This window comes from Zonotrichia albicollis, chromosome 1 (assembly GCF_047830755.1).
Source record: "Zonotrichia albicollis isolate bZonAlb1 chromosome 1, bZonAlb1.hap1, whole genome shotgun sequence".
Lineage (NCBI taxonomy): Eukaryota > Metazoa > Chordata > Aves > Passeriformes > Passerellidae > Zonotrichia > Zonotrichia albicollis.
The window spans coordinates 62161541-62183661 of record NC_133819.1 but is presented as its reverse complement, the minus strand read 5'-3'; the positions used below and the strand labels follow the sequence as shown (position 1 = coordinate 62183661).

At 39.7% G+C, this 22121-nt stretch overlaps 1 protein-coding gene across 40 annotated transcripts in view; it reads right to left on the bottom strand.

The window, feature by feature from the left end:
- Positions 1 to 22121, bottom strand: part of LOC113460896 (uncharacterized) — a 237018-nt gene that overhangs the window by 166823 nt on the left and 48074 nt on the right. For 6 of the 40 annotated variants that reach the window (XM_074542714.1, XM_074542707.1, XM_074542725.1 and 3 more), the window contains exons 3-6: positions 9523 to 9574; positions 8583 to 8686; positions 2582 to 2659; positions 1131 to 1236 (exon numbers count right to left, since the gene is read on the bottom strand). The exons of 2 other annotated variants lie outside the window; for them this stretch is intronic. In XM_074542714.1, the coding sequence (XP_074398815.1) occupies positions 1131 to 1236; positions 2582 to 2659; positions 8583 to 8602 (204 nt within the window). In that variant the 5' untranslated portion in view covers positions 8603 to 8686; positions 9523 to 9574. Of the gene's footprint in view, positions 1 to 1130; positions 1237 to 1256; positions 1417 to 2581; positions 2739 to 8582; positions 8687 to 9518; positions 9575 to 22121 lie in introns of those variants that run through there. 32 more of the 40 variants (XM_074542741.1, XM_074542616.1, XM_074542633.1 and 29 more) reach the window with 18 other exon arrangements.

Sequence of the window (22121 nt, the reverse complement as noted above, 5' to 3'; positions counted from 1 at the left end):
TCTTTCTTTACTTATTCATTGAAGAATTTCCCTGTTCATCTCTCTAGTGCTCACTGTACACTCCCTTAGATGTAGAAAGGAGGTTTTTGTTACTCTCATTTAAAAGAACCTTTGAGTTCTTTTAAATCTTTTTTCTTTGTTTGTTCAGTGTACTTCTCTGTATACAGTAACTAGATTTCCTTGTTTTGTTTCATTGTTCTTTACAATTCCCTGACTCCTCTTTTCAGCTGGCTGCCATATACTATTTGAATTTCAATCTTCGGATACTCCTTTTCTGTGATACCATTCCCCATCCCAGATGGCAAAAAAAAATATGTTCATTTGCAATAACTTTGTTGCTTTATTTGTCTTTTTCTTATCTTCACAAACTTTCTAGCACCATCCTCTTTTTTCAGAGTGAAATAGAACCAGCAATACTATTCTAACCTAACTTCCAAGGTCTTCTCTAGATTTCCCATCACAAAAAAGATCATAAATCTTCTTAGCCAACAAAAACACAGTCTTTTAACTTTTCTGGGGTCTTGTTTAAAGAGTGTGCCATGATCAGATTTTCCCTTTTTCCTCCCCCTCTACAGAGGTTTCATTCTGCCTCTCCTCTTTGTCATTCATAAGTCAAATATTAGTGTAAGATATGGCTTGAGAGGGTGTGCAGGAACCACGAGGAGCTGCTCACAGTATGCAGGAGGGATTCTGGAGGACATTCGGGAAGGTGACTGCATTCTCGTTTAACACAGGCAGCTAACCAGCAATTCTAAGTGTTAAAAGGGGTCATGGCACATGAGTAATGGACATCTGATCCCCAGTCACAGGACATACCAAGTGTAAACAGGGGATTCTGACATGGTAAAGGGGAATAAATCTAAACAGAGGAAGCGTATATTCATTTACTGGATGGAATCCCACAGAATCTCAGTAAGTAATGGCAGCCCATGTTAACATGAAAATTTAAACCAGATAAAATTTTAAAAGCAGAACCCTGAAAGGAAGGCCTGGATAAGAAAAGCTGAATGCTTCCATAATAAATGTGCAAAACCCAAGGGAGGCACATATAAACTACCTAAAAGGGGCTTCCTAGAGGGGGTCCTGCGGGAGATGAAGGAACTCTACTAAATTAAGAGGCAGAACCTTACCTTGCTCACTTCAGGTCTTGCCGCAAAGCACTGTGTAAACACCAGACGTAGGCAGTTGTAGCTTCTTATTCCTTTGCGAATTGAGAATTCTGTTGCTCTTGCTCTACTTTGGGAGAACAGTTACCAGCAAAAACAGTTTATCAAGCACATTTCCCCCTGACCCTGCAGTCTGAACCTTAGCCAGCCTGCAGTGTCCCAGGCAGTTCCCAGCAGGATGGTGTATAACAGGGACTGTATGAATGGACAGCAAGATGAGCTAGCCCTGGCTGCTTGCAGAAGAGTTCCCCTGCACAGATAAAAGATCATTTACTATGCACTTTCAGGAAAAGAGGGCAAAATCTAAACTACCTTATCCATTAACATAGAGAAGCTTGCAATAACTTGCCATGACAAGAAGCTATTACCTCCTCATCTTTTTCTAAAATCATCACTGATTTTGGTCCCCCTAGTTGCCCGGCAATGGTAGGACATCAGGAAAACTAGGAGTATTGACTGGAAACCATTGCCTGACATTTCCTCCATTCAGATGAGCTATTCTTTCCTTCTGCTATCTGGTTAAATCAGAAAGCCTTATACCAAAAACACTCTTGCACATGGTGTGGGCCATTTTGAAACCCTGTACAATAGAAAAAATGAAGAGAACAGGACAAATAATGGAAAACAAACATTTCCATGAATCCAGCCTCTCATTTTGATTCTGGTTTTTTGTTCGCTTTTTCACACCCCTTCACATGTATGAGTTTGCATAAATGCTGAGAATAAGGGTCCATACAAATACTCATTCATATGCAAACAAGGGTATTCACTCTCGTTCCAGAAGTGTTTGCCCTCTGTTTACAAGGCTTCAGTAGCAAAATCACACAGCAGAAAAATATCATGAATTCCAGCTGGTCAGTGATATCCTACCAATAATGCTCACTAGCCCAGAGACAATAAAAACAAGCAAACAAAAACACAATGATGTTCACAGTGCCTTGATACAACTAGGTAGTGAGAATAAATATACACAAATCAGACTCTGCACACACCACGCTTATAAAAATACTGCATTTCCTGATAAGCTGGCTGCTTCATAAAGACAGAGTCACATCTACCACAGTGGAGAATGCCTTGACAGCTAGCTCTGCTTTCTGCTGCCACACAGGCAGGCAGATTTGGGCTTCAGGGTTTTCTCATTTGTTTCATTATGATGCTCAAGAGTCCAGAAAGAAATGGGAAACTCCCTAAGTGATGGTTGGGATGCTCACTTGGGAATGGAAGCAGCAGCATTAAAGTCACAGGTATCAATGTCAATAAAACAAGTATTCAAACTCATTTTTATATGCTCCTGATAAATCAGCTCACTGATCTCTTCTGTGGCTGATAACTCTCTGTCACACTCAGCTACTGAAACTGATCCACTTCTTCCCTCCCACTCCCCCTTTGGCCAGAGGTGAATTGAGCCCACTTACCCACAGTGTTTAGGATCAGCTCCTCTTCCAAACCAGTCTCCTGGCTTTCTGATGGATGTTGGGCATTGTTCCTTATTTCTGAAGTGAGTACATACACGGGGTTATGAGACACACAGGGACCTCATCCCTCCTTCCTCTGTTGCTCAGATCACCTGCTCTGGGAGGTATTGGTTTTGGGATGTATCAGCACTTTCTGACAGTAGTTTTGGTAAAAAAAACCCCATTTTGTCTTACCATCCACATTCTTCAAGAGCAAAAGGCCAAATCTGAAGTATGAGCTATTCAACCCCCACAAAATGAGAGGCTTTAAGTACAAAATGTTAATTGTTATGGATATTAATCATAAACTGTGAAGGCAAAGCATTGTTCAAGGACTTTTTACCAGTTAATTCTTTGCTTGTAATAATTCTACAAGTGATTTCAGATGTGCCCTTCCTGCTTTCACTTTCATCCTTGAAAGTGAAAGTGAACATTGAAGAATGTTCATAGAAAAGTAGTTTTATTAGATAACAGGCAATTTCTGAACCATCTTAAACTTATTTTCAAAGGAACAAAGAAATGCTGGATCATATCTTGGCATCATTTATGACAGTGCAAACACATTGACACAGATTTTGCTATCAAAATTTATATTTTGCATCTGTTGCCTACAAAAAAAAAAGGGGGGGGAAAGAAAGAAAAAGAAAGCAACAATAAGATCAAAATTACAGTTAAGTTTTTAAAAATCTCTTTACAAGAAAGGCTCCATTTAGGAATCAGGAGTTCACACCTGGAATGGTGACCAGGCTGCACCTGCACCTCTCAGGAGCTCTGGCAGCCATGAGGCTGCTCCTCCACTGGTGTCAGAGTGCCAGGAAAACCCAACACACCTGAAAATAGCTCAGGGCATGATTGCAATTTATAACAAAAATGATAGGACACACATTTTCACAGGGACAAACCAATGGTCAATCTAACTAAGAAGTTAGATTGTTTAAATCTAACAAAGCAAAACCATGTTGGTAACACATCTCAGTTCCATCTGAGTGAGATGGAACTCACTCAACTTTCTTCATAAAGTTGAGTGAGTTCCTTAGATCAAAACAACAGTTTTAGGGTTTTAAAAATTAACTATTGCTTACTTTCCCCACAAGACACTCTGCTCACTGGAAGCATGTTTGGTTAAAGTACACCATTTACTCCCAGTTTTTTTCCTCATTTTCAACAGATTTGCAAGAGGCTATGGCAAGGAGCAGGAAACACACAACTCTTCTGTTCTGGGGCGCATTTTGAGAGAGACTTGTTTTTCAGTCTCTTAATTTACAGTTTGTATTTGTAAAGAGTATAAGTTGCGTGAGGAAAGCAATTGATTTACAGAACAGACTACATGCAGCACATACAAACTGACTCCTCTTATCAAATAGGAAAGACTTTCTCAATGCAACAGCTTGGTGCAGAAGAGCATGCTGAGCTGAAAAGCAAATACAGCTATCTGATTAATTGATTCTGACCTCATAAATATTGTACTTTGGGGGCTCTAATGGAACTTCCTGAGGGTAAATTGCATGGTTCACCTCATTCATTTATATCTCTGGCTGACAGATGTACATTATGAAATGTCACTGAATATGCTGGCAATAAATGAGGTATAACATTAGCATCTTGGTTCTGTTTTCCTGAAGGAACACTTTTGTTAAATGAATCCCACACCAGTAAAAATATTATTCTCCACTATGTACACTTCTTTCTATTTTAATCAGGCTTGCAGAAATATATACAGGCCTTCCAAAAACACAGAGCCCCAGTAAACTAACAAATCAAGCTGCTCTTTTGTTGTGCATGTTTCCATTGTGAAGCTATATTGTTGGAGAATATTAGGCTGTGACAAGTATTTGATAGTGTAGTAGTTGCACTAATGTTATGGTTATTATCTTTACTACCGTGCAGTGAAACACAGTTAATTAAAATACAGTGAAGAAATTGCTCCCTTCCCCTGCCCACCCATAAATGAGATGATAAATTTGTTGTTGTAGTCAGCATATCGGGTCCCTTGACCTCTCTGCATGTATTTAGGCATTATTCTATTTTATTTCATTTTTTATTTCGTTGCCATTTGAGACTGATAAAACTGCGCATAAAGGGCTTTGGGAATAATGGCAAATAACCATGACATGTGCAGCTTAATGAAATTATATACTGTGGTGCATCGCAATAAAATTCATAGGAATATGTGCCCCACTACTGTAAGGCTTGCAAATTCCAATAAACCATTAATCCTTGCCATGAGCAGGCCATGACGCCAAAGGTAACTTTGCCAAGGAATGGGGAGAGGGGAGGGAGGCCGAGGGAAGGAGAACAGAGCTACTGGCGAGTGTGGTAGTTAGAGGAAATGAACCAACCCTTTGGGATTAAACCTACTTCCAGCTATCCCCTTTCCTCCCATAGTTAAGGGATAATTGTTATAAAGGACAGCACTGGAAAAACATGTAATTTGTCTCTCACTAGTCACCGACAGCTATTGCAGGCTTAAAAGCCCAAGTGAGTCTGACAGATATTTCATCTTGTAGTGCTATCTTCAGCTTCTGAAGAGCTGCACAGTGGCTACACCTCTGCACAGAGAGCAGCAAGCCCCCACTTGTACTTGCTTCCCAGCCACTGGCCACAGACATTTTCCCATCCAACAAATCTTTCTCAGCAAGCTCCAAACCCCTCTCTTCAGTTTTTCAGAAAGGGAGTGAAGGAGGGAGGGCAGTGGGGTTGGGAAAATTGACTATTACAGGAATTTTCTGCAAACAGAAATTGAAAATGAGTGACAGTATTTGTGCCTGCTCTGCTACTACATCTGAGCCTTTATTGATTTACTCTCTGGCACAGACTGCAGCTGAACTGTAAAGGGGCCACACCTCTGCCTTTGCATAAAACCACAGAGGTCAGCTGTCACTTCAGTACTTTTTTGACTGACTTTATGCTTCCAAAAAGGTTATGAAATGAAGAAAAATGTGTTAGGTGCAAAGAGCATCATCTAGCACTAAGAGAAGGAACACAAGGCATTGTTTTTGTAACATCACTTCTGCTGCACACTGTGAAGGGTTCTGGGGGCTGCCAGGCTCTGCAATTTGGCCCAAGGCGGCTGCAAGGGGAGAGCAGAGTCCTTGGCAGACAAGGACACCTGGGCCCCAGGAACAGGGATGCTATGAGAAACCCTCCTCCCTGCTCCAGTGTAGTTTACTTTGCTTAATTAAAGTCATGAGCCAGGCCTCATCTGAATCATCAGAATTTTTTGGTTTGGGTTTTTTTTGTTTTGCTTTTGTTTTGTTTTATTTGTAATTTAAAATATATCAGGGAGTATGAGGGGAAGCAAGTTGTAAATTCTGTAACACTGCCTTCCCTGCTCAGACTTTATATTTCTCATCTCTATTATGCTAATGACTTTGTAAATCCTAGTTGCAATGTTTGCATGTTAGGATGTTTGCTAGCATATCTGTCTATTAAAACAGGAGTGGAGAGATGTTAAAGATCAGTAAATAGGATTTCTACTCCAGAAAACCTTTAGAAGGTGGATATGCTTAGATGCAGATAATTAAATACTTATACATAAAAACAAGAAAGACAAATAGGAAGTAAAATTATGGTTATATTGGATTTTTTTAACATATGGATTTCTTTCCTGTTTACATTTTTCTACCATTTAAGAATACTTGTCTCTTCTGCTTCTATCTTCTATCTCACACAACTGAGAAAAACAAAACACATAGAAAACAAAAATAAAGCAAATACAAGTGCTTTACAAGTTTCTGCCTAAATACCAACACACACACACACACCTTGACTGATAGCTAATCTGGAAAAAGCAAGGGAACTACCCCACACTGCCTCATAACAGGAGACATTATCCCATGCATAATTTCCTGGCTGATAAACCAGGGTGCAAATGACACAATATCCGGTGCCATAAACCTAAACTTGCCAAGACACTACACTGCTCAGTGGCTCCTGCTCACAGGGGGCACAGACAGGGTTTTGCCCTGCTCCAAAGTGTTGTGCACCATCAGGCTATGAATATGACACCAAACTGGACAACTATAATCCAGTCCAGCAGGGAACACTCAGTACATGCCACTAACTCTGGCTTAACCATGTTGTGGAAAGCAGATCACCAACAGCAGAGGAGCCTGCTTCAGAAATATTAACCATATCACGCTTGTACTTAGTGTACAGTGTCTAGACAGTATTGACTGCATGCATCCTCCCAGGGACAGCTCTCTGAGACCCGAAGCTGTGCTGCTATAATTAAAGCCTACAGTCTTTTGAAGTCACTTGCTTTTACACTCAGAGTTTTCCTGAGCAGCCTTGTAAGCAAGGCAGCAATATGCACTTCCCTAACATAACAGGTGGGAGATGAGGAGAGGGGGAGCCATCTTTAAACAACTGAGAGCAAATTTACCTGTTTTATAAAGCATCATGGAAGATAGAAATAATGTTCTATTCATCTACAGAGCATAATTTATTTTTCTCTTGAAATGTCCAGTATACTGGTTTATAATTTTGATCCCTAAACATCAACCACAACCTTTAACATATGTATGTATCAGTACTTTTTATTTTCACCTCACAGACCAGGTTTGCACTATACAGACAAATAGATTTTTAACTCTACAGCTTTACTTTTCTTACTAATTTGCTACTTTATTCTCACCGCAAACCCCACTTCTGTAAATGGCCCAGCCAAAACACCATTAATTTTGCCTCTAGCAGCCCACCCTGCTCTAAGGGTGTAGCAAGCCAAGGACACGTTAAGCTGTCTTAAAGCCCCAGACTTGACAGCTTCTCATTGCTTCCCTCAGAAATCAGCTGGTTGGTGTTTCAGAAAGCAAGTCAAGCCATGAAATAGTCAGGGCATATTGTGGCACAGGAACAGCCTTGTAAGCAGTATTTGTTTGGCCAGCAGTGCTTTAGGAGCTGAAGGTCACCAACAGTGTCATCCAGCTCTCAGTATTGTTGTTGGGCAGCACAGCAGACACATCATTCAAAGGCTTCCCTATTATCATGGGATATTTCTATTAAAAATAAAAAAATAAAAATAAACATTTTTTAAATGCCCAGGCTAGGCTGTTCTTTACATTTAAAAGACCTGATATGCATTGCAGTGCTGTTCCTTTTAGAGTATACCCATATTCTTCTGTTACCCATTTCTCCTTTCATGCTAAGGATCAAGAGGCACTCTGTCAAGGCATTTGCAGCATGATCTCTCTCTGCTATTTGTGATTCTAGAGCTGCCCAGATAAGGTCAGAGCAGAATAACATGCGGCCAGCTCAATGTGAATATCTATGGAGGGAAGGTCAAGGAGAGCAGAAAAGAAATGAGACTAAATACTTGCTAGAGGATGAGGAGAAAACAAAAGGAGCTCAAGAATCTAAGCTGACGGTCTTAAACACTCAGGAGTAATGCTAACAGTGGTACCCCCACAAGAGACAAAGTAGCATAAATTGGAAACCAGTAATATGTGCAGAGCTTTGTTTAAAATTAGGGTAGGTATCCATGATGAAGAAACAGAGCCTTTCTGAGATGGTGAAGGGGTGAGCATTTGGCAGACACCAGTCAGTAGTGTACACTTCCAGTACCAGAGACTGGCTATGCAAAGCTAACTTACAGGAACACAGTAAAATTGATAAAAATCAAATTAAAAGTTTTGCATGGAAGGACAATTTATTTCCCCTCTCTGATCTTTTAATACTCCTTGAAGAAGTAAACAGTGGCATTCCTCTAAACCACTAACCTTTCTCAAATGAAACCACATTATCTAGCATCAAATTTTTTCCAAGCATAGGCCATGGTGAGGGATGGGGGGAGCTACAGCAAAAGCAAAACAACAAGCCTTGAAATAGTGTAAGACCCCTTTCTGTAGTACTGACCATGAGCTCTAGCTCTCCCAAGAGAAGCAAGTGAATTGTGTTCTAAGCATCTGGGAGCAAGTTAGCTTGGGTTTAAGCTAGCGAAGATCATATATACTGAAATACTTACCCATAATTAGGGACACCCATTTCCACTTTGTGTCATGGCCAGCAGAACTGATCTGACTGTTGTCTTTTTTCCCCTCTGGTCTAGTGCAAATGCCAACTTCTTAACTACAAGAAGATACAGAGAAAAAAAAATGTATATGTATATATATATAACCACTAAAGCATGAAACTTTGCTAACTCCTCATGAGGCTACTTATTTTCCCATTGCCTAGTTGGCAAAGGATATGTGATCCATTGTTTTTGAGTTATACAGACACACAGGCAGATAGATGGATAGATAGATGGATGGATGGATGGATGGATGTGTGTATTTACACATGTATATATATATAAAACAGACACAACAGTAGGTTTTATATATCTCTCTGCATAAATCTTCAGTGGAATATAATACCACAGAGTTTATGACAAGCTATTTTCCTGATCCGTTGTTAAGCTTACTAGCTTGAGCTCTGTCCTAGTTTGTATGCTGCCTTCCAACTCATAATCTGATGGGAAGCTTACAGAAAAGCTAAACACAGCTGGGCAGAAGCTGGGTCAGCTTTGGAAGGCAAACCAGGAATCAGCCACAAAGGAACTGCTGGCATGGACCCAAAGTCAGGAGTTTGGGTCATCTTTGGTAACAGCTTGTGAAATATCCAAGGGGATGCTAGAAGCAGGACATGGTGAAGATATTTGTTCCCAAAGCACAGAGAAAGAAAGAAGAGGACCATCATGCCCTCCATATGTGCCAAGATGGGAGAGAAGGTAGCACATCATTCACAAGGTAAGCCCAAGCACTGATGGAAATGAACTCAGTTGCTTGTTTGGAGGTGTGCATAGAGGTGCCTGAGCAAACCACCACACAAGCAGTCCACATGCTTTCTGAAGCACAAGCATAAATAGCCAAAAATGTATTGGCTCTAAGAGTAAAGAAAGAGAATGGAGAAAACTCACAAACCCTGCTCGTCTTCTCAGAAACAGGAGCCACCTTCCCATTTCAGAATAGATTCCTGTAAGCAGAAAAGTACCAAAAGAGGAAAAAGAAAAAAAAAGTCAGATCCTTCCGTTGAATTCTTCATTTCAATTTAAGTATCCTATCTGCCAGGGAATTAAAAGAAGAGAGGCAAATACTGGAGATTTGCATAAGTTACACAGAAGCAGAGATGCATGCTGGTCTTCAAAGTAGCAACCTTCAACTTGGCTTCGTTTTCCTTCCCCGCTCACTTTACTTTTTTTCCTTTAATCGCTTTTTTCCTTTCAATGATCCTTTCCCCGCCTGCCTCTCTGCAGAGTTGCACGGAAAAATGCTGCCATCCAGCGGCATTCCCAGAAAGAATTCCAGAGACAGAGTTGTGAGGGTCTGGAGAGCAAGACCCCCAATTTATCTTCCCAGAGCTGAGGAGCAGCAACGGGGGTGCAGGAGATGCAATTTTAAGACTTGCTGGGACTCTGAACTGTCAACATAATTATCTCAAATCAAAGGTACGATGATTCTGAGGATCCTGCCAAGCACATTGATTATTCATTACTGAATTCAGCTCACTTGCAGGCAAATATTTTTTCTAGCTGATGCATTTGAAAAACCCTGATTTTATTTCCCTAGAATGATCTAAAGAGAACTGTACAAAAAATTTACTAAAAATTCAAATATCTAATTTTATTAATGTAATTAGAAAGGAAAAAAATCTCCAGTTTTTAATACAAAATACTTCTTTTTCTGTCATCTAGAATTATTTTTCCAGCACTCAGAAATTACAAGTTTCTCAGACTGAAAGACATACAGTCTGCTCACGTGTTATAGAAGACTGAATTTTTTTTTCCCTAGGAATATTTAATATTATTCAATAACTTACTCGAGGACAAAAGTCCGCAGTCTATGAGATATAGTTTGAGTTATATAGGTTTTCACAATCCATTAGGGCTTTGGAGACCTTTCCACCACTTTGTTAAAGCTCGAAAATATCTGCTCCATGTCAAGAAATTGTGTACAAACATGTAGTTACATAGCCAGTGTTGCTGTCTCTGGAGTGGGAAGAGCAAAACCAATCCTTTTGAACAAGCACATGCACTTGCAGTAAAGGTCAGCAATATTCAAATTTTAGGGAAAAAGGTGGTTGTTTATTTATCTTAGGGTAAAGTGATTTTGCATAACACTGCCACTCAAAACACATACGTGCAAGATGAATGCACTAAGCTGTTTAGGAAAATTTAGCACGTTTGTGAGCCTTTGTTTTGGCTGTGCCTTTAGCAGTACATGCTCATACAGCACATCCAGTTGTGTCTGCAGCTTGAGTTTTTGCTGCCTTCTTGCTCCATGAATCTCCCCAGAAATTCCAAGCTTGGCATGAACTTCACTCTGTCATTCAAGACAGGGTTTTAAACTTAAACATCTGCTTCCAGAGATAGGCGCAGCTCTCTCTCCCTGCTCTCTGTCCCCGAGGAGTGAATTTGGAACACTTTCCATGGCACTCCCAAAGGTCAGCACTCCCCAATATCCAGCACCCAACATCCTGCCCCTGTGTTGTCTCCCATGGAACAGGTGAGCCTCCCTTTTCCCCCTCCTTTGGGACACAGCAATCTTGTGGGAACCCAGGAAATTCCTCTGGCTGCCCTGGATGGCTCGAGCCCCTGCCCAGGGGGCTCAGAGACCTTGGCACAGAGCCTAAGACTCCTGTGCCTTTGATTTAGCCCTTGGAAAAAACAATTACCAACCTTACATGAAGAATTACAAGCCATGAAAGTTTAAGTAGAATGATAGTGAATTTATCATGGGGTGACAAATAGATTTTTTGGGGTTTTTAGAATGGAGGTGCAGGGACGAAGATGGAGGAATCTGGGTGCGTCCAGCCTTACTCCTTCTTCTTCTTCTTGGCCTCCATCTTCTGCTGTGATGGTGGCACTTTTAGATTGGTTTAGAGTAGAAGCTCATTGTCTAACATAGGTGATAGGTATTGGAAAGTAATTGTAAATATTGTACACGTAGTTTTTAGTGACATAAAGACATAACACCACCCCAGGGGCAGGCAGAATGCCTCTGACTGTCCGCTGAGTGGACCTCAGCAGGTCAGGAGAAAGAATTTTATAGATAAGATACAATAAACAACCTTGAGACTGAGAAATGAAGAGCTCTGACTCCTTCTTTGAGTGCCGAGCTGGGAAAAGAGACTTTCTAACTTATCTTGCGGTCACTCTGACCAGCTAGAGATCCTGAGACAATCTATTAGGAATAAAACCAGGGGGGGTTTTATTTTGGTTACAATCTATTATTTATATCCATTTTGCAAAGTCTTCTCACATGTTCAACTGTTCAGTCTCTTTACAGCCTGAGCTCCCAGCTGCCCACAGCAGCCCCAGTCCGACACTAATGAACAGCCCCACCCAAGGAAGCCAGAGGCTGACTGGATCATCCACATCATTCTCCAGTGTGAGGGGATGGAGTCAGAGTGGCTGGGTTTCTGTTAGACTGTCAGTAAAGCACCAAGTCTAGATTTCCAGGCCATTTCCAGATTCCACCTTTCATATTATACTGAAGCCCAAATACTCCACTGAACCATGGAAAAGACTTTTACCTCCGCGTGTACCCATGAAAGAAAGCTAAGATAGAAAACTGCTTGCCTCAGTGTAAATATGCATCTTGTTTTCTGCTTCATGGACTTCATTCCCAGTATAAACCATTTTCAGCAATCCCATTAAAATAAAATGGAAAGCCTGCATGTAAATTCAAGAATTTTTTTATTACTGAAGCCTAAATTTTCCATTCATGCAAAGCCTATATAAATACTTCCATTTCAAATCAACCAAATCATCCACCAAAAGGCTCATCCTTAAAAGCAACGTCAATATATCTACATATTGGACCTACAGGGACATGCTTACAATATGTGGTAAAGGAATGTGTCTTCCATACACAACAGATAATGGAAGGAAATGGGGTTAAATCCACTGCTGACCACTCCCTATGCCTGTTTGTTCAAATTGTCTCTCTACTATTTTTCCCTCAAAAATATTTTCCATCCTTGTCAACAGCTGGCTCCCTGCTGGCTGGATATTTTGCAAAATTCTTTATCACTCCTGTTTACTGTGTGTCTATTCTTTGATTAGACATGACTTTACACTTCCCAGAGGTGATGCTGTGGTATGTTTTAAAAGGATGAAGAATTATCAAAATAAGAGAAGATTGTCCTTCGGGCCTATCCAAAGCCATTAAAATCCAGCACAGTTCAAGAAAAGAGAGATTCATATTTCACAAGAGACTTTATGCCCCCTATTTTTTACACATCCCTTTACTCATGTAGGTTGCATGAACCAGTTTCTGCTAATTTTGCAAGAGCTCAGAGACTCAGATTGTTAAAACATTCTGTTTACTGGCCTGCAAAAGGTCATCTCTTTCAATGGCTGTCATTAAGCCCATTACTGCACAATTTAATCATAGATGCTTAGAGAAAACACTCAAAGCAAAATATCACAATCAGCATGCCTAAGTGTATTACATAACAGATTATTAGAATGGAAGGTTCAATTTCCCATCAATATGACTGAGTGAATTATTTTCTTGAGTAGACTAATTACTATGAAATATCTCAACCAAAACCTTTCCTAAACTCCATTTATCAGTCATTTACTACATGCATCCTTGTCAGAAGAAATATGCACTTATCTGCTCCATTTAGAATAATGAGACTAATGAGTTTATAATTGTTATTTACCAAAATCCTTTATAAAAAGTAATGAAGTAAACGTAACTGTCACATCAAGGAACTAGAAAAAGAAACTCCCACAGAATAGCCTTTCTGTGGGAATTGCACTACCAGCAGCAGAAATCTCGCATTTTGGACACAGATACAGCCAGTGGAAGCAGCATTTTTCAGTCTTTCTAACTGAGGGAGTAAGAAAGGTGGGGACTCCTCCCTTCCCAGGATGCTTTTGCTGAGCTGTGCAGAAACATGCAAAGGCAAATCAGCATGAGACTCAGAGCAATTCTGGCACCACCAAGTTATACCACACACCAAGTTATACCACACACCAAGTTATACCACACACTAAGTTATACCACGCACTCCTGTCACGTGTAGCAGAGCATTTGCACACCACCAACAGAGCCCTTGCTTGCCTCTGACTTTCAGCTGAGAGCACTCCATCCCTCCAAGCATTTTGCAAACACTAATGATTTTTAAATGAATAAGTAAATAGAACTGGCATAATAGAATGAAGACCAAGTCTGGGGGACTGCTTTGCCCAGGGCTGCAAGCAATAAATCAATGCACTGCAAGATAATCACATAGTCAAACTGAAGGCTCAAAAAACACCTTAAATGCATGGCAGTACCACAGAGGAAACAGTGAATCCACCAACAGACACCCTTATATTTAAGAATGCTTCTATCTTAGATCCTTAATTCAAAATATTTGTTAATAACCAACCCCAAAAAATATCCACTTCAACTGAAAGAAAAATATTTAAAAATATTGAACCCGAAGTCCTACTGGACTATTCCAAACAGTATTATTGGGTTGGGGATGCATTCCTTATCAAGATATCAGATATCACTTGTCAGAGCAGAGATAGTAGAGCATGTAACAAATAGAAATAAATCTGGATTTGGAGCTAAAGTGAGACTGGTAGAATATATCAATGAATTGTTATCATATACTGGTCCAGTTTATAGACTCTTTCCAAAGCATCCAGCATTAATTTCTATTGAAAACAGATCATTTGGTCTGAGTAATACTACTGTCTTCCTATTCTGAAATCCTTTTCCGTCATATTTTTCAGCTCTTTTCAGATGATTAAAAAGGAAAGATTTGAGATTCCACTTTAGGAATAAAAATATTTTAGAAGAGGCAAAACTACATGTAGGAACTATATTTCTTTTTCTTTGTCCTTGTGTTTTATACAGAGTTAGATAATTTCACTGTGTGTTGATAAGGTTATACTACAGAATAAGAATCTCTAAGGAATTGCTAAAAAGAGATAGTACTTAATAAAAATTCCTGTATTTGAAAAGTTGCAAGTAATAAATCCCATGTGAGACATCAGATCCATGGACTTGATCATTTTGGCTTACCCTGAGTCAATGCCTGACTAGTCTGAGCATTAATTGATGCAGCTTACACTACTAGTAAATTGTTCAGCAGGACTGGCTGAAAGGAAGGAATCCCTTTCCAAAGATAGCACTTGCAGTAGTTTTTTCATGATCCAGCCTCATGATGAAAGAATTCCAAGAAAAGATGCTGCTATGTTTCTGCTTCCTTTGGTAAGATGCCATCTTTACCTGATAAGAAAAGACTTCTTGTCTCAGGTAGTTATCAACACTGAATCAGCCGTAGCACTTGTAAAAATATTTTATTAATATGAATACTTTCCTATTAAAAAAAAATGATTTGGTTGAAAACTGCATGGGCTTTTTATAACAACATGCCTACTAATAAATTCAGGAATGAAATATGTCCATTTCTTACATTTAAACCACTGTGGAGATGTTTTGGTTTAGATTAGCAATTTGTACTCTTTTAAAAGTTAGATATTCCCATTATGGAGCAAAACCTACCTTATAGAATTGTGCAAATAGTGATTAATTTTAAATCATAGCAGAGATTTGATATGGTTAAAAAATACGAAAAAAAGATGAAAAAATTCTAGTGCTCATTTTCTTGATGATTGCTGTGCAGGAATGCTGGGAGCCTGTCTACAAACAATTCACATAGAAAAACATTCTAAAAATACCTTAATCTCTTTGCAATTTATTTCAAATGCTTTTGTCAGAAGGACTTTGGTAAACAGAATAGGATAAGTGTACAGTTTGGAGGCAAGTGTTATTATCAGAACATTACTGAAAGTGCCTCAACAACTGAGTATAAGAACAGTAAGAAAAGACACAGAAACAAGATTTACAGTTCCCAGCCCAGTCCTGCCCTTACCTCCGACCCCTACACAAAGTCCTTGACTACTCTAGCCAAAGACACTGCACCCCATTTGAGCTGTACCCTATTTTCACAGCTTATAGCTTTGAAAATTAAAGCAAAACCTAAACCTTTTCTGAATCTTTCCTCCCGTCCTTGTGAATTCATCCAAGGTTAGCAAAAGCCAAAAACATAAAGGTCCCTTTTTTTGCTGCAAGAAGAGCAAATCCCAGGGGCAGACATGGGATTGTATGTTCTCTAGGGTTTCTCCATCTAAAATCCAGGTGACTAACTTTCCACGTTGCTGCTCCAAAAACTTTGCCAATCACCATTGTAATTACTAATTCTGTCATGTTTAGAGTCATTAGAAATAATTAATGTTCAGGATCAATAATTTTACAATGGGACAAATGGAAATGATGTGTTAACCAAAATAAGAATATACCCTAAATTGGCTTGAATGGTAGGGCTTTAGTTAAAATGATACAGAGTTTCCTAAACTCTGAGAATATAAGGAAGATATAGAAGATCTTAAAAGTGGACAGAGATGTATTTACAAATTTTAAAAGCTAATATTGCAATAAATTAAATAAGAACAAAAATTCACAAAAACCATGAAACACATACCCTAAAGTCTAGGTACAAAATTCATTGTAGACATGAAAATTCCTCTTTTATCTCTAGGCACTCATGTTTATCTCTGCAACAGTGAGCACAATAATCATGCTTATGAAGTGGATTCATATTCTTCATGCTTTTTATGAAGCCACCTGTATATCTGAATACTTAAACAAGCATTTCTATAAACAAACAGTGACTATCTTCTTTTTATATCTTCTCTTCTCTCTTCTCTGAGATATTTCTACAATGTTGTTCCTTAAATTACTCTCTACCTGAAGCATAAAAAAATTCAGTGCTACTTTGAAGCTGATGAAAAACAGCTGAAAATTCTCTTGAAGAACAGAGGATGAAAAAATAGCCCCAAATTTGTCAACTGTGAATTTGATGCAAATTTAAGAAATTTAAGGACACTGAAAAAAATAAACTGTTACTCATATTCCCAGAGACTGTTTCATTAGGGGGAAAAACAGTTTACTACTGATATAGGACAACCCACACCTGGGGATTTGAATTTGTCAAAGGTGCTGGTCAGTTGCTTTGGACAGCAATGGGAGTCCCAGTGATTGGAGTCTGTTGCAAGTGACATCTCCACCTGGGTCAGGTGAGACTCTCCAGACTGTGGCTCTGCAGATTCCTTCTATCCAGCTGCTCGATGGCCTAGACAGCCCCTCCAGTACATGAATGATCCCTTGCTATTGTCTCAAATTTCATAGAAAACATCCGCTACCCATCGGACCTGCCTGAAGAATACTGAACTTCATGGCCATTTCTGCATCTGTAGGAACAGCTTCTACTGATTCACAAGCATCTTACAAATGCATCTTACCTTGGTCTGTCTTGCAGCAGGAACCACCTGGGTGTCACTGGGACACCCAGATTCTTCACTCAGCATGTTAATAATTGTATTGAAGCAAAGAAACTGGTCAAAATGCAGGAACAGCTACCTGGGGAAAATCTTTGGGAAAGTCTGAAATGTCCACTTGGAAAGCCCCAAATATTTGGTCAAATAGTACTCCAAGTAAAGTCAAATACTTAGCTGTGAAGACATCTAGTAGTTCAGTCAATGAGTAAGTTTCAAATCATTTTAGTATCCCAGACCATGCATTACATCCTCTGCACAAGTGACTACCAAGGAATTCCAGGACTCCCCAGGCTGTTAAAAGACTGAAGTGCAGGCTTGCACTCTGGTTGAAACCCTGCTACAACTGGCTACAACTATAACAGAGAAAACTATATTTTTTATTTATAACCTGAATCCCGTAGCCCTTGTAACAAAACAACCATCAACACCACCAAACAGCTACAGTTAATAGCATTGCATGGATGCCCTGAGAAATCCATGCTTACCAGAGAATTCATCCCTTCTACTAGAGACCACCACAGGGCTTGACCACAAAGTCAGCATCTCATTTGCAACACCATTTTACAGAGGAGGAAGCAGGACTCTTGCAAAGTAGAAAATTTGTTCTCACAGATTTGCCACATGAGATTCCTCAGAGCTCAGTTCTCCTAAACATAAAGTTGCAATAAATAGAGCACAGGGCTCTGAAGAAAGAAGTCAGCATCCTGCCTTAGGAAGTGAATAGCAATGTGTTCACATTGCAAAATTTTGCTTAAAATAAAGACAACATTTCTCAGAAGGGCCATAGATATGAATATCATCTCAGCCAGCACTGGATTGTGTGAACTGAGAAAAATATGCCTTACATTTATGAATGATTGCTATTTAAAGGAAAGGCAACATATGGCAACTCTTATTTCAGGATTAGAGTGTTAAAACAGGCTACAGTAGCACCTACAGTGGCTGACTGCTAACATGACTAAGGACAGCCATATGACAAAGCACGAGAACTGTGTCAGTCCTCATTGCTTTTTCCAGTGCTTCATATAAATGTACTGGAAAGGTCAAAAAGAGACTATATTTGGATCTCACTTATCCTGCTATTCCACTTTCAGCTCCATGAACCAGACTGAAGGAAACTTGTGAAACATTAGACATTTAAAGCATGGGATAAACATGGGAAGGCACTCAGCCACTTAGATAATGTAAAAGTAGCTCTGCCAGAGTCAACAGCTCCCTGTGTATCAGCTCCTGAGAGGCAAGGACATGCATCTCACCTGCACCTGCATAAAATGAAGTAATTGCTGCTTCACTGATGGTTAACTGTACACACAGTGGAGTGATCCCAAAACCCTGAGAATTCCTTAAGCCTTTGGAAATCAAGTGTTTTTTAATCCACTGCTGCCAAGATATCACTCTTCTAGTGCAAAAGAAGCTTAAATTCTTAATGTTTGTTCCAGGCAATGCTTTCCAAACACAAAGGGTCAAGCAAAAGATAAGAGACTGCATCAAAAGCAATATATAGCCTGAGATTTGTATGCATCAGATTGGAAAAAAATTAAGAATCTGTTTTTCCATAAATTAAGAGAAAAATTATTTACTATATTCTTCGCGCCCAAATCATAATCTTAATTTTTTTTCAGATCTAACTAATGCATGAAATAGAAAAATAAACATCCCCAAGCTGTTAGCATAAAAATTGAGTTGTTCTGTCTAGAGACCAAAGCAGCTGGTTACTGTACCTGAGGGAACCTGAAAAACCTTTCCTTCATCTGGCAGGAGAAGATTTACAACCTGTGTAAGGCACTGGGTCTAGATTATTTCAGATTCCTTTCCTTCTCTACAAGCAGCAATACACAACAAGAGGATTTTCCAGACAGTGATTTATTTGCCAAACACTTGAACGTTATTAACAACTTTCAGTAACAACTCAGCAATAATCTGCAGCCTGCCGTCAATCTGGCTCCATTTTCCTGAAGTCTCATGATTCCTAGTCTGCCATCTTTGATCCTCACCTTGGATTTGTCCTGCTGGCCATTGGAAGAGCTGATGGTATTCACAGCAAAAAACATTATTTAATCTGGCTGCGCACAGCAAATGAAGTTCCTGCTCAAAGTACAGATTTGGGTATTTAAAAGAGGGAGTAAACAAGAGAGACTTTTGCAGAGCAATGAAATTAAATAATCTTCCGGCTCCCCTGCCAGGGGCTTGCAAGAAGACCTGCTCCACACTTTGCTGTGCTGTGGGATTTGGATCCTTTTGTACTGAAAAGAATCTGAGGGACTGATCATTAAAAACACTACAATTGGCCACAATTCACTCAGTCTAGTTGGTATCATGTCTGGGCAGAAATGTATTTCAGGCTGAAAAATGGCGCAGCTTCCCTTAAGATGACAGTTGTTGCTTTTTCTACTCCATTAATTTTTTTCCAGCCCTCACTTTTGCAGGAACAATCCCCAAGATTCTCCTTCCACCATAACCCACATTGTGGTGAAGAGTGGGCCGTGATCTTTTAGGCATATAACAAAACAGTAAAAGACTTTTCTGCAATTTGTTTTTGTGAGTCCATTTGCTTTTGATTACAAAGCTGTGGAAGTCATCACTTTAATCCAAATATTTTCCAGATACTTATGCCTGAATGATGCACTCTATAATAAATGGTCATATTTTATGTAAACAGTACAAGCTTTATGTGCTGCTCTAAAAGTTCATCTGTTTAATCTGGCCCTGTCAGGGCACAGGTATTTCAAATCAAAGTATGAACTATATTCTCTTGCTGTTTTCAACATTGTGAACAAAAGGCACTTGTGTTTTCCTGAATAAGTATTGCCTTATTGCCAACACTGTAGAAAACTCTTGTATTTTTTACCATAGAGGGAGGCTAAAATTACTAACTAAGCATTCACTTATATTTTGCTCCCCATAACAAGACTGACTGCAAAAGCAGCATGCCCTTCTTGCAGTTCCAGTACTTACACCAGCAGGACTGTCATGAATTGTAATGGATGGCTAATCATACCTTGTGCATGTTGTACAGCACTCTTTTTGATAGTTCCAGACATATTTATCTCAGCTTGCAATTTACTCATGTCAGACTGTATCCCAGCAGCCTCTTCAAAATGTTGTTTTGCTTCCAGAGAACTGGCAATTTTTCTCCTTCAATTTTTGTCCAAACTCCACTGAGTTATCTGAAGCCTCTGCACAGAATTATCATTACGTCCTTTTTTGCCCCATTTCTGCCTGTAAGCCTTCTCCCACCCCTTCTTCTGCCACCATGGGCCGTGCCCATACTGACAGCATTCCCAGGTGTCCTATCATGTCCCCAGGGATCTGCACAATACTGAATGTGCAGGCCATCTGATACCTGGGGCTAATCTTGCCAAGGCAGCCTTGCCAAAGGCACCTTAGATACAACTCATTATCAAACTTTATCTGCCAGGAAGGTGTGAGGCACTCACCTTTCAAAACTAATAGGCAAGTGGCTTTTTTTAATATTACTTTTTCTTCTTGAGAAACCAGATAATGTCCTTTCTCTTTCTATGGTTTTTTGTTTGGTTGGGGTTTTTTTCTTTTTTTTTTTTTTTTTTTAATGCATGAGTTTAAGCCCACAATCTGCCTCTTTTTCACCATCTGGCAAACAAGTCAGATAGCCCAATTAGTTGGATACAGAGAAAGACTAGAAACTGAGACTAATCCAAATTTCATCTAAATTTTGTTGGAAAGGGAAAAAAATGTTACACAGACCCTGTTTTTTTACTTAACTTTGTGAGGAAAATGTCACTAATTATGTTTTATCTGGCAGAAGTGTATCCCAAACAAAACAGCAGTTCAGATGGAGAAGTTTGATCTTAAGACTCTGCTTGATTATTCAGGTTTTGTGGTTTGAATTAATTTCTTGTGTCTTGTCTATAAGACTTTCTGCACAGCTCTTTCTGCCTTCAGCCAAATTGTTATGGAAGGTAAAAGCCACAGCTGTCAAGTGAGTATAATTTAACCACTTCAAGCTAGCAAAGAAGATGGCAAAGAAAGGCTCAGTGAAATGGAAAAGCTTTCAAGCATGACCCAAGCCCCCACCTGCTCTGAGGGAGCATCCAGCATACAGAAAATATTTGTCTGACCTGATCCTTAATTTTTTTGGATATCCACCAAACACTCCCCATGGAGCCCAACTGTTTCATCACGCTAGCAGGTAGAAAGTTTTCTTTCCTGCTATCAGAACTAAATGGAAACTTATTAGTTTCCACTGTATAAATATAAGTTAATTTCTCCCTCTCATAAGCAGTAAGAAAGACTGAGTATTGCATCTTGTTATATAATCTACATAAATGGCTAGAAATAGCTAAGGAGCTATTAAGTAACAAACCCCATTCTCTTTATCTTTCCTATGAGGCCACAGTTTCTTAACACCTTACTATTTTTCCTAGTTTTTTCTCAGCTCCCACATTAGAACAAAACATTTTTAAATTATTTCACAAAGATATTTATTTGCCTCAAGTTATCATTAGTCCTCATAGTAAAGCACTGGAAGATGTTTACGGTAACAGGTGCCTGGGTTCAGGCCTCAGAAGTCCCTCTTTAAAGGGCATCTTGCCCAAGGCATCCATAATAAGTAATGATGTTTCCATACTCAATTGCCTCCACCACGAGTGCTGTTTTCCAGTGAGAAGCATGTTAATTCATGGATTCCCAACAGCAGCATCTTTTGAATCCTCAAAAATAACTGCCACACCTGGGCCACAACAGTTGTGCCATTTGTCCTCCCTTTATCTTCTTCACTTTTGGATGCAACTGTCCAAGAACAGATGTCCTTTTAAACTCATCCCTTTCCCTCCCCCATCCCCACAGCTTGCCTTAGCTGCTGATGGCCAGCAGAGCACAGAGAAGTGCCCATGAAGGATCCTTCCTCATATGGGGGAATAGCAGGAGAGTTGGAGGGAAAAGGAAACAGCAGGAAGCTTCCAGGATAGTAAGGCAGTGCGCACCATCATCATCATCATCTTCTCTTTATCACAACCCAGAATTACAGCACTCTATGCTTTAAGATTTGTTACCCTGCCCAGCTTGTGGTTCTTCCAGTGAGGTTAAGGCATAGCAAACAGAGCAAATGATAAGGGACAGTTGCTTTAAAACCACAGTTTGCAAATTCAGGCGTCCTACCCAGGAGCCACTGAGTTGCCTTCCAGCCAATTTCCTCTC